General features: G+C 39.3%; 1 protein-coding gene across 1 annotated transcript in view; it reads left to right on the top strand.

The window, feature by feature from the left end:
* dok6 (docking protein 6) overlaps positions 1-12,806 on the top strand; it is a 142,385-nt gene that overhangs the window by 85,199 nt on the left and 44,380 nt on the right. The window contains exon 2 of the mRNA XM_057824457.1: positions 7,134-7,241. Coding sequence (XP_057680440.1) covers positions 7,134-7,241 — 108 coding nt within the window. The remainder of the gene's footprint in view (positions 1-7,133; positions 7,242-12,806) is intronic.

Raw genomic sequence — 12,806 nt, 5'->3', positions numbered from 1 at the left:
CTTTCACTGTGCTGACATTTTAATCTGTTTGAGCGGGGCATTTGTGCGTTAATTGCGTCAAATATTTTAACGTGATTAATTTAAAAAATTAATTACCGCTCGTTAACGTGATAATTTTGACAGCCCTAAAATAAACCAATCTATTGTGAAAAAACAACAAAATTGCAATAACTGCATTAGGGCTGCAGCTATCAATTATTTTATTAGTCAATTAATCGATAAACCATTAGTTCGAATAATCAAGTAATCGAATAAGGAACATGAAAAATTAAATTACCTGAGCTGAGCCTCAAACGGTATAAAAAATAAATAAATAAATGAGGATCTATGTACAACAAAAGAACAATTGGCTAACTTACATTGCAAAAGTCCACTAGTTTAAATGCTTTTTTACAATGCTCTTAACAAATGGTTCGGACACATATTCCCACAAAATTAGGCTAAATATACCTATAAACAGGGGTGCACATATTTTTTTTGCCCAGGTTCTCAGAGGAGGACCTGGAGATGTGACTTGGTCCTCATTTAGCTTGAGAGCCGACCCGCCTGATGCTATAAAATTATGACAAGCTTTACTTAGAGCCAATTACCTTTAATTAATTATATAAACAATTAACGCTTGATTAACATCAACTGGCACAACAAAATTGCCATTACTTTGAAGTGAAATGTAAAGAAATAAACATAAAAGCACTAATTCAAAATAAAGGGCATTCATATGCGGCTCCCACATTAACTCCAAGCCTTTGTAAAAGTGGGATGTCCTCCTCATAAGAGCTCATTGAACGTGTATGTTTAGCTTTGTGAAATGCGAGCAAAAACACGTTTGTCAGTGCATGGCGCTGTTCTTCAATAACTTTTTTCCGCCACTTGTCCATAGGGCGAGTGGGGTCCTGTTTGACATCGATAGTTTGCTTAATTGCCACATGCTCTGTTTTTTTCGTGCTTTTCAAAGTTTGGATGGCTAAAATTCTTTGACCCTACATAAAATGCGCTGCTCTTATTAACGACATTGGGATTCTCACGGCAAATGTTGCACCACATTTCCGTGTGAGCATCATTTGCTTCTAGCCATGGTACCTCCTGCAGCCACTTTTCAGCAAAAGTCCTTTTTTCCGGTAGCTCCGGTGATGTCTCTGTCGTCTGTCTGTCTTTTGACGGGGGTGGGGGAACACGGAAATAATTACTCAGTGGAGCCTGCCTCTTTGACATTTTGAGAAGTGATTTTCTCGTGTCTGCCACAAATACAGTGGTCAGCCATCGGTACGCAAAAGCGTATGGAAGCTGTTGAGGGCTAGCGCGTTTGTCTACATCCAGTACGCATGCGCACATGAGGACCACTTATGTGCACCCCTGCCTATAAACTAAATTACGAATGCATTAAAAAAAAAAAAAAAAAAAAACATTCGCTCAAACAAAATTTAGCTTATGTTTGTCTTAACAGGGATCACCTGGATTCAGCCATGTGAATTGAGGCAGACTAGAAGGCAGTGTATCCACCCAAATCAATAAAACTAAATGCAAACACTTTCCAAAATAAACCATTACAACGTCACTTTAATTACACGAATACTCGAGGCAGCAAAATTTAATTCGAATATTTTTTTTTCTAATCCAATACTCGAGTTAATCGATTAATCTTTGCAGCACTAAACTGCATTAACCATCAAAGTGAAGTTTAACTGGTAGTGTAGTCTTGAAACAAATCTGAATAAGGAAAAACATTGCAATAAAATAATACAAACTGGTTAAACTAAAAAGAGTAGCTGAGATCTATCATGACAGAACTTCGCTTCAATGATATCTGGCGCCATCTAGCATCGTGAATGGGTATAATGTCTAGACCGCAAATATAAGACGACCCCCTCTTTTTCAGTGTTACTTCAATGCAAAAAACACCGTCTTATATTCGGGCCAATACGGTAATTTTAGCTGCTTGGCCATTGGTTATTGCCTAGCATCTTCCTGGCATCCATTTGGCTAAGGGGGACAATATATGTATGTGTCTATCCCAGCGTCCTCTTCATTCGCTCCTCATGTTCCGACAGCTTTACATAAGTGTATTAACTTTCATTCTTTACTCTATTCTTTGTATTTTACATCATGCACAACTCTAATCTTTCGTCATCAAAACATATATGTTTCGATGCATTTTTATGCTTTATAAAAGATTTATATCTGAATTTTGGGGGGCTTGGAACAGAACAGGGCATTTACATGGAAAACGCGTCTCTACTTACGGAATTTTCAGTTTACGAAACTACTTTCAGAACCAAATAATTTCGTAAGTAGAGGTACTGCTGTACGTCCAATAACCACCTCACAGTTCTGTTGAGCGCTGTAAAGACCTCTGTGCACAAATTGGTTCAGATTTGGTTTTACATTATACACGATGTAAAGACATTTTAACATATTTGCGCCTCTGACATATTTGGCCATTACATGTTTGAGTTAAAAAAAAAAAAAAAAAAAAAAAAGCGAAGGAGGGACAGGAACACGTTTGAGCTCACTGCTTAGCTGTCGATTTGACCTTGAAGTCAAAGAAATTCTGCACTGAGTATTTGTCCCGTCTTCAGCTTGAGGATACGGCAGACTGTGATCCAGTAATCAATACGATGTGCAATAGTCTGCAGACGCAGTGTGACAACTGGGTATGCTTTGGAATGCTATATAAAGTTAGACCGCAGTATTATAACATGAGACACAATTTGCATGTCTCTCTAGTTATTAAAGATCTTGAATCATCAAAAAAGATCCAACCCATTAGATTCTAAATAAATGTGGAATTTAAATGAATAAACAAAACCAATCGTATTAATCTGAAATAGTATTTCACACAACTGACATAATATCGCCAATGAAACATTCAATTATCTCATGGTCATGAACAGTGTTGTCACTAACGCGTTACTAAGTAACACGTTATTGTAATCGAAATGCTTTATTTAAGTAATAAGCAATTTAACGTGCTCAATTTTCCTAACCAGTAATCTAAGTAAAGTTAGTGTCTGTGCGTTACTATTTTGTTATGGCCTTATAATGTACAGTGGGGCAAATAATTATTTAGTCAACCACCAATCGTGCAAGCTCTCCTACTTGAAAAGATTAGAGAGGCCTGTAATTGTCAACATGGGTAAACCTCAACCATGAGAGACAGAATGTAGAAAAAAAAAAACAGAAAATCACATTGTTTGATATTTAAAGAATTTATTTCAAAATTAGAGTGGAAAATAAGTGCTTGGTCACCTACAAACAAGCAAGATTTCTGGCGGTCAAAGAGGTCTAACTTCTTCTAACGAGGTCTAACGATGTATTAATGGCACCTGTTTTAACTCATTATCGGTATAAAAGACACCTGTCCACAGCTCAGTCAGTCACACTCCAAACTCCACTATGGCCAAGACCAAAGAGCTGTCGAAGGACACCAGAGACCAAATTTTAGACCTGCACCAGGCTGGGAAGACTGAATCTGCGATAGGTAAAACGCTTGGTGTAAAGAAATCAACTGTGGGAGCAATTATTAGAAAATGGAAGACATACAAGACCACTGATAATATCCCTGGATCTGGGGCTCCATGCAAAATCTCACCCCCGTGGCATCAAAATGATAACTAGAACCGTGAGCAAAAATCCCAGAACCACACGGGGGACCTAGTGAATGCCCTACAGAGAGCTGGGACCACAGTAACAAAGGCTACTATCAGTAACACAATGCGCCGCCAGGGACTCAAATCCTGCACTGCCAGACGTGTCCCCCTGCTGAAGAAAGTACACGTCCAGGTCCGTCTGTGGTTCGCTAGAGAGCATTTGGATGATCCAGAAGAGGACTGGGAGAATTTGTTATGGTCAGATGAAACCAAAATAGAACTTTTTCGTAGAAACACAGGTTCTCGTGTTTGGAGGAGAAAGAATACTGAATTGCATCCGAAGAACACCATACCCACTGTGAAGCATGGGGGTGGAAACATCATGCTTTGGGGCTGTTTTTCTGCAAAGGGACCGGGACGACTGATTTGTGTAAAAGAAAGAATGAATGGGGCCATGTATCAAGAGATTTTAAGTCAAAATTTCCTTCAATCAGCAAGGGCATTGAAGATGAGACGTGCCTGGGTCTTTCAGCATGACTGTTATCCCAAACACACAGCCAGGGCAACAAAGGAGTGGCTTCGTAAGACGCATTTCAAGGTCCTGGAGTGGCCTAGCCAGTCTCCAGATCTCAACCCCATAGAAAATCTGTGGAGGGATTTGAAAGTCCCTGTTGCCCAACGACAGCCCCAAAACATCACTGCTCTAGAGGAGATCTGCATGGAGGAATGGGCCAAAATACTAGCAACAGTGTGTGAAAAGCTTGTGAAGAGTTACAGAAAACGTTTGGCCTCCGTTATTGCCAACAAAGGGTACATAACAAAGTATTGAAATGAACTTTTGGTATTGACCAAATACTTATTTTCCACCATGATTTGCAAATAAATTCTTTTAAAATTAAACAATGTGATTTTCTGTTTTTTTCCCACATTCTGTCTCTCATGGTTGAGGTTTACCCATGTTGACAATTACAGGCCTCTAATATTTTCAAGTGGGAGAACTTGCACAATTAATGGTTGACTAAATACTTATTTGCCCCACTGTATGTAGAATGAAGAATATTGTAGTCATGTACGAAGACTATTTTGAATAGAAAATGTTAGAAAGGTTCCCACTAAGCATTCGTTTCCACGGTAACTGCTCATAGTTACTTTCTGTTTTGGTCACGAGTCACACGTTTTGTTTTGAGACTGAGAAAGGTGTGTGGATGTTGATCTGTGTGCATCCACATATCAACATTTTTCCTTCATTCTGGAGGGTTCCAGCGATAGGTTGGAGCCGCTACATGCGCGGCCTTTTCGTAGCGTTGCTGTAGCAACGGCGGGTAGTATGCTAGCAGCGTTTACATCATATTCGTGTTGCACATTTATGCCGTAATGTGATGTGTTTGTTTAGCATCTATGGGATGTGTTGTAAGTCCGATTGAGTGTAAAGTACTTAGTTGCTGCCATGTTTTGTTGCCAAATTGACCGTGTGTGTGTACGGCATACGCATCCGCGACCGCCTCAACCTTCGCGTTTATTGCACTGTGCACTTAATTTGTGTGTTGTTGATTATGGTGCGGTCAATTTGCATTGTTTTACATTGGCACTGATCTGCTGTTAACCCCTAAACCCTCACCCAAAGTTCAGAATTTTTGACATTAAGGCTTAATCTTCGAGATAGCGGGGGTTTAATTAGTCAGTGGAGTTCTTTTAACAAATTTCATGCAGTTTGTAAGTTATTTGTTATTTCCAGGGCCCCGGAGTCACTAAGCTAGCGCGAGTCACTGGTGGTTGAAATCTAACTCGAAGATTAAGCTTTAAGTGAAAAATTCCGATCTTCCGCTTCCAATCCAATACAATGTTTTCATTCTCATGTTGAGGCAGCAACGGAAGACAAATTGGTAAAAACTAGGGCTGTGAAACGATTAAAATTTTTACGGCTTAAAAATCAATTAATCGTAATTGATTGCAGTTCAAACCATCTATAAAATATGCCATATTTTTCTGTAAATTATTGTTGGAATGGAAAGATAAGACACAAGACGGATATATACATTCAACATACTGTACATAAGTACTGTATTTGTTTATTATAACAATAAATCCACAAGCTGGCATTAACATTATTAACATTCTTTCTGTTAAAGCAATCCATGGATAGAAAGACTTGTAGTTCTTAAAAGATAAATGTTAGTAAAAGTATTTTTTTATTTTAAAACCCCTCTTAATGTTTTCGTTTGAATAAAATTTGTAAAATTTTCAAACAAATAATAAACTAGTAGCTCGCCATTGTTGATGTCAATAATTACGCAATGCTCATGGTGCTGAAACCCATAAAATCAGTCGCACCCAAGCACCAGCAGAGGGCGACAAAACACCGAAAAACACAAGTAACAAATAGACATGACACTGTGCTGTCATTTTAATCTGTTTGAGCGGGGCATGTGCGTTAAATGCCCCGTTTGAGGCAACGCATGAATGGGTCATTCCGTGCATGCGTCAATTGCGTCAAATATTTTAACGTGATTAATTTAAAAAATTAATTACCGCCCGTTAACGCGATAATTTTGAAAGCCCTAGTAAAAACTAATTGATAAATTACTTTTAAAGTATCTTAGTTACTTTGATGATAAAGTAATCAGTAAAGTAACTAGATTACTTTTTAAGGCGTAATCAATAATAAGTAATTAAATCACATTTTCAAGTAATCTGTGTAGGGCTGCAGCTATCGAATATTTTAGTAGTCGATTAATCGATGGACTAGTTAGTTCGAATAATCGAGTAATCGGATAAGGAACATAAAAAATTCAAATACCTGAGCTGAACCTCAAACAGTATAAATTTATTTTTTAAAAATGACGATTTATGTAAAACAAAAGAACAATTGGCTAACTTGGCTTAAAGTTCACTAGCCTAAATGCTATAAAATGCTAAAGTTTTTTTACAGTGCTCTAAACAAATGGTTCAGACACACATTCCAACCAAAAAAACGGCTAAATATACCTATAAACTAAATTATAAACGCATTAAAAAAAACATTAGCTCAAACAAAAAGCTTACATTGGTCTTAACAGGGAGCAGTTGGATCCAGCCATGTGAAAAGAGGCAGACCAGACGGCAGTGTATCCACCCTAATCAATAAAACTAAATGCAAACACTTTCAAAATAAACCATTAAAACGCCACTTTAATTAAACGAATACTTGAGGCAACAAAATTTTATCTGAATATTTTTTTCTAATCGAATACTCGAGTTAATCGATTAATCGTTGCAGCACTAAATCTGTGACAACGCTGCTCATGAAAACACAAAAGTAAAAAAAAAAAAAAAAAAAAAACCCAAGACACTAACATAAAAAGTTTTTGAGTATCTACAAATTTCTGCAATTCTACATGACTTGTAATAGTTCCATTGTATGCATTAAGCCACTTGGGCCTAACTACTTTTCCACCACTTATGAACAAAAACTTTGCACACCTCAGTTGATGTTCCTCCAAGTATCCATACGATGCAGTGTTTTGGCCTTTTTCCATGAAATTAATTACTAATATTCTCTGTTGGCAGATCTTTAGAAGATGTTGGCTGGTATTCAAAAAGGCGTCAAGTAAAGGACCACGGCGCTTGGAAAAGTATCCCGATGAGAAAGCCGCCTACTTCAGAAGTTTACACAAGGTAAACATTGAAGCCATATGATGCTTACTAACCAGTTTTTCGCAAGCGTTCCCTTGTTGGTTTGAATGTATTACCAAGCAGACAAAAGCAACTACAGGATTCCCTCAGCATCTTAATAACAATTAATGAAGGATAAGTTCATGCATTCGATGTGTTCCATTGCACTACGATATACATCAATTCACCCAAGAGATCCACTCCTAACAAACTGACAACATGATTAGTTCCAGTTTACACAAAACCCAAGTGAATACCACTTGCAATCATTACCCCAACAAAATCGGAGTGAAAGGTGGGATAGGGGTTGGACAGATTCGCATTTGAACAACACAGCAAACTGGATCAAGCTACCCTACTTGGAGCAAAGTGCAACAAACTTCTTCTAACGAGCTCTAACGAGGCTCCACTCGTAACTTGTATTAATGGCACCGGTTTTACCTCAATATCGGAATAAAAGACACCTGTCCACAATCTCAGTCAGTCACACTCCAAACTCCACTATGGCCAAGACTAAAGAGATGTGGAAGGACACCAGAGACAAAATTGTAGACCTGCACCAGGCTGGGAAGACTGAATCTGCAATAGGTAAAACGCTTGGTGTAAAGAAATCAACTGTGGGAGCAATTATTAGAAAATAGAAGACATACAAGACCACTGATAATCTCCCTCGATTTGGGGCTCCATGTAAGATCTCACCCCATGGCATCCAAATGATAACAAGAACAGTGAGCAAAAATCCCAGAACCTCACGGGGGGACCTAGTGAATGACCTACAGAGAGCTGGGACCACAGTAACAAAGGCTACAATCAGTAACACAATGCGCCACAAGGGACTCAAATCCTGCACTGCCAAACGTGTCCCCCTGCTGAAGCCAGTACACGTTCAGGCCCGTCTGCGGTTCGCTAGAGAGAATTTGGATGACCCAGAAGAGGACTGGGAGAATGTGTTATGGTCAGATGAAACCAAAATAGAACTTTTTGGTAGAAACACAGGTTCTTGTGTTTGGAGGAGAAAGAATTCTGAATTGCATCCGAAGAACACCATACCCACTGTGAAGCATGGGGGTGGAAACATCATGCTTTAGGGCTGTTTTTCTGCAAAGGGACTGGGACGACTGATGTGTGTAAAGGAAAGAATGAATGGGGCCATGTTTCGAGAGATTTTGAGTGAAAATCTCCTTCCATCAGCAAGGGTATTGAAGATGAGACGTGACTGGGTCTTTCAGCATGACAATGATCCCAAACACACAGCCAGGGCAACAAAGGAGTGGCTTCGTAAGAAGCATTTCAAGGTCCTGGATTGGCCTAGCCAGTCACCAGATCTCAACCCCATAGAAAATCTGTGGAGGGAGTTGAAATTCCATATTGCCCAACGACAGCCCCAAAACATCACTGCTCTAGAGGGGATCTGCATGGAGAAATGGGCCAAAATACCAGCAACAGTGTGTGAAAAGCTTGTGAAGAGTTACAGAAAACGTTTGGCCTCCGTTATTGCCAACAAAGGGTACATAACAAAGTACTGAGATGAACTTTTGGCATTGACCAAATACTTATTTTCCACCATGATATGCAAATAAATTCTTTAAAAATCAAACAATGTGATTTTCTGCTTTTTTTCCACATTCTGTCTCTCATGGTTGAGGTTTACCCATGTTGTCAATTACAGACCTCTCTAATATTTTCAAGTGGGAGAACTTGCACAATTAGTGGTTGACTAAATACTTATTTGCCCCACTGTAAATGGAGTTAGAGACATAATTTGCCAGATATCGATCCTTGGATATCTCTTTTTTTTTTTTTTTTCCCCATTAATGTTTTTTTCCCACAATACTTTTATATTACAATACTTTAGTTTGAGTCTAGGCGTTCTCCAGTGTCCCCCTGAAGTAGACCAATTGTTGGCTAGCTTCCCGTTTGCACTTCAAAATGTTTCCTTAGTAGTTTTTGAAAACAAAGGTTTGACTCAAACGTTGTATCACCTGAACCAATACACATGAAAGTAAGTCAATGCACATTTATTTTGCATTGATCATTCAGCCTAGTAATTAATTAGGTTCATTTTCGTGAGAAATGTAGCCTTGACCCCCGTTCAATAATCTGTTTGGTTTTATTAATTAATTTCCCATCCCCAGCAGAAAGTGTACATGCAGGTTATACTTTTATATCGTCCCTACCAATGTTGAGACCAAACCTCCGCCCTTGAGCACAACTATCTATTGTTGGAACCTCTCAACCTTGCACACCATCTTAGGCTGCCTGCCAATAAGAGGCTATTCTATGTCTCCAGACTGGGCTGGGGATTAAATGAAGCTCATCTGGGAAATATCAGGAAATAATCATCTAAATGTGACATACAGGGACTATAACCAGTAGGAAAACTTAAACTACATTACATTTATGATTCTTCTCATAAAGCACAATATGATTTTCTGCCTTTTGCGTCCATACACTCTGTCCACTACATCATATTGTCACATGGGCTATCCTATGTTGTCACCCTCCCCATGGGCATCTCGAACTGAGCGATGGGTGCGCACATGCATCAGCGCACTTGGTAATGCGTTGTCACAAAGATCAAGAAAGGTCCCGTCTGAGGGCTTCATTTGACGCCGCTGTGATTTGGGAGGAACGAGGCTGCACTGGTGGCTGATTTACACACTCAACACAAAGAGGATTGCCTTTCTTCACTGCTATTTCTCTTCGTCTCCACACCCTCTCCCGTTCTTTGCCTGAGTCGGTATACACCACAACAAAAATCCGGCATATTTTTAGCTCTCTGAAAGGATGTTTCGAGGTCTTTGTTTTTGTGCCTCGCCAGTCTTCCTGATGATTATAAAAATGAAAACAAGCCGGAATGTAAGTGTTGCCGGCAAAGCATATTGGTGCTAATATGAGATTAAAGTCAACACCTTCTAAAAAAAAAACAAAAAAGTCAAATGAGATGTGAAATGGGACTCATCTCAAATGATTGTTTTTTTTTGTTTTTGTTTTTTTTTTGCCTGGGGCTGGGAATGCAACCAAGTATTTTCTTTTCATGCTACAAGCACACACTAGTGGAATTCACAGCTCAGAAATTCCTTTTGTTGGTGGTTACGTCCGCTTACCTGAGGACACATACACATACATAGAACAACCCATTCTTCGAAGGTGACAAAAACACCTGAATCACATGTTTGTGTCATGTCTTTCTATCATTTTTTTCAATCAATAACATATTTCATTTACAATATTAGAAACAGAAACTTACTCCATTGTCTGTGTTACGGTCCAAGCTTTTAATCTTTACATTGCAGCCGAGCTAATTCATCCCCAGCCTTCTTGGCAAAGGGCCTGCATTTAGCACACGACAGACAACAGTAATGTAATAGGCTTTATCGTCAAGTCTGAGTCATGCAGAACAAAATGGCCTGTAAATACGGGTTACATTCAATTAAATGTAATCTTTTTGTTTTGGATTTTTTTCTCCCATTCTATATCGATCTTTAGCTTAAGGGATTCAGATGCTCTTGATTGCACTTTATCATTTAAATAGCACAGAAAGGGATTTGAAGGGAATAGGTACCGTTCTCACACACACCATATAATTGTTTGCATTAGTCTAACACATTCATCTAACTATAGTTTAGGCGGACTTCAGTCCATGCCCTTGAACACAGTAAAGTGAATCACCTTATCGGCGCTCATGAGGGGGAAAAGGAAAAATGGTACCGTTTGTCGTTGGCACCGTCTAACTGTTTGCATTACTCGAACACATGTAATATAATCAATCAGGGAATAGTATCATTTCTCATATTCACTGTAGGACTGCACTACTCTAACACACCTAATGTAAAATAAATAGCACACCATAGTTTAAAGAAACAGAATAGATACACAACGCCATCTTATCACAGAAGCCCAACATGTGCGTCACGAACAAGATTGACGCACCAACTCTGGCAATCAATTCTCCCGGAAACGAACAAGGACAAAGACCAGCGCGCTTTGTCCTAAAACAAGTAGCGCCAGCCCGGATAACAAAGTTGATAGCGGGCGCTTGTGACGTCAAGACCAGCGTCGGTCGCTGTGGCAACCACGTCCCATCCACGCACGAACCTAAACAGCCCAAAACCGGCCAGAGAGGGATGATCCCAAAGCAACGCCCGGACACACCTTCGGCCGGCCCACTACACCACGGACTTAAAAAACACTGGACACTGAGATAAGACAGATTTTCTGCTCGGAAACATTTTCTATGTAGCCTTGTTTTGGATCCAGAATTGTCCCTCTGTCGTCTGTTTTTGCCTTGTTTTTTTGACCATTGTCGACGAATAAATTTTCAACCTGCTTTCGGTGAGTCTTCTTCAAACTTTTGAAACATGGAGTCAGTACAAAGGGTTAAAATAAGAAGAGAACGCGCAGAGTTTTGCTTCCTCCCGGTTTGGCTCGCGGGGGCGGTAAACAGCGGAGCACCAGTTCCGTTCGGCTGCCGCCGTTTCCGTGCAGCTTTGGCCAGGGGGACTAAATTCCAACAGATTCAATCAGTCATATGAGGCCTATAAAACTGTATTTTAAGTATTGAACTGTAATTCCAAAGAAGAATATGTTTACATTGGTGTCTTTAGGCCTATTTTAGGGGGGAGTCAGACCCTCTAAAATATTCTTAAGCCCCCCTAAAACTTTGGTGTTGTTTTCTTTAAAAAAAAAAAAAGAAAAGGAAAAAAAAAGAAAAAAAAAAAACATACAAAAAAACGCTGACATTTCCACTATGAAGTTGCCAGAATATTACAGTCCCTGACAAAGGTCTTGTCGCTTATCCAATTTGGAGAAACAATTGCTAATAACCTGACTTTTAATTATTCAATTGGTTTCAAAAATGGCTCATATGAAAGCTAAGACCCTCCCAAAATTTTGCCTCCACCAAACTTCACTGTTTTTTGAGTGAATCTTGGATCCAAGCGGGCTCCAGTAGGTCTTCTGCAATATTTGCGGCGACTGTATTATAATTGAATGGAGGATGTTTGTTGTTTTGCGGACAAAAGTTGGATCCCAGCTCTAAGATAACGCTGCTACTTAGCTAGTGCTCGCTAGTTAGTCTGAAATGCATTGTGAAAGTCCTGGTTGTTTATAGAGTTAAGTGTGCACTCTTTTTACCACTATCTTTGGGGTGACTTTCTTCTGGAGCATCAGCTGTGTTTCACACTTTACGCATAGATGAGTACAGGAGCTGCGCTCATTCACGTATCGATGATCGTACAGTGGTACCTCTACATACGGAGTTAATTCGTTCCAAGACCTTGTTCGTAAGTCGAAATGTTAGTACGTCGAGCAGGATTTTCCCATAAGAATACATTTTAATTCCATTAATTCATTCCACAGCCCAAAAACCTACATTAAATCTGTTAAAAATGCCAGGTTGTTTGCATGTTACGTGTTTTGGATCCCCCTGGTGGCGATTTGCAATTTGTTGTTTTTATGATCAGGCATATTTTGGCCACCTAAAGAAAGCTAAGACCTACGTTCTCATAGAAAGAAAATAAAAAGGCAACGCGTTAATGAAGAGAAAGTTTTGGTCGGACATCATTA

The sequence above is a fragment of the Corythoichthys intestinalis genome, chromosome 20 (assembly GCF_030265065.1).
Source record: "Corythoichthys intestinalis isolate RoL2023-P3 chromosome 20, ASM3026506v1, whole genome shotgun sequence".
Lineage (NCBI taxonomy): Eukaryota > Metazoa > Chordata > Actinopteri > Syngnathiformes > Syngnathidae > Corythoichthys > Corythoichthys intestinalis.
The sequence above is the reverse complement of the archived record's forward strand: the minus strand, read 5'-3'. Positions and strand labels throughout refer to the sequence as shown.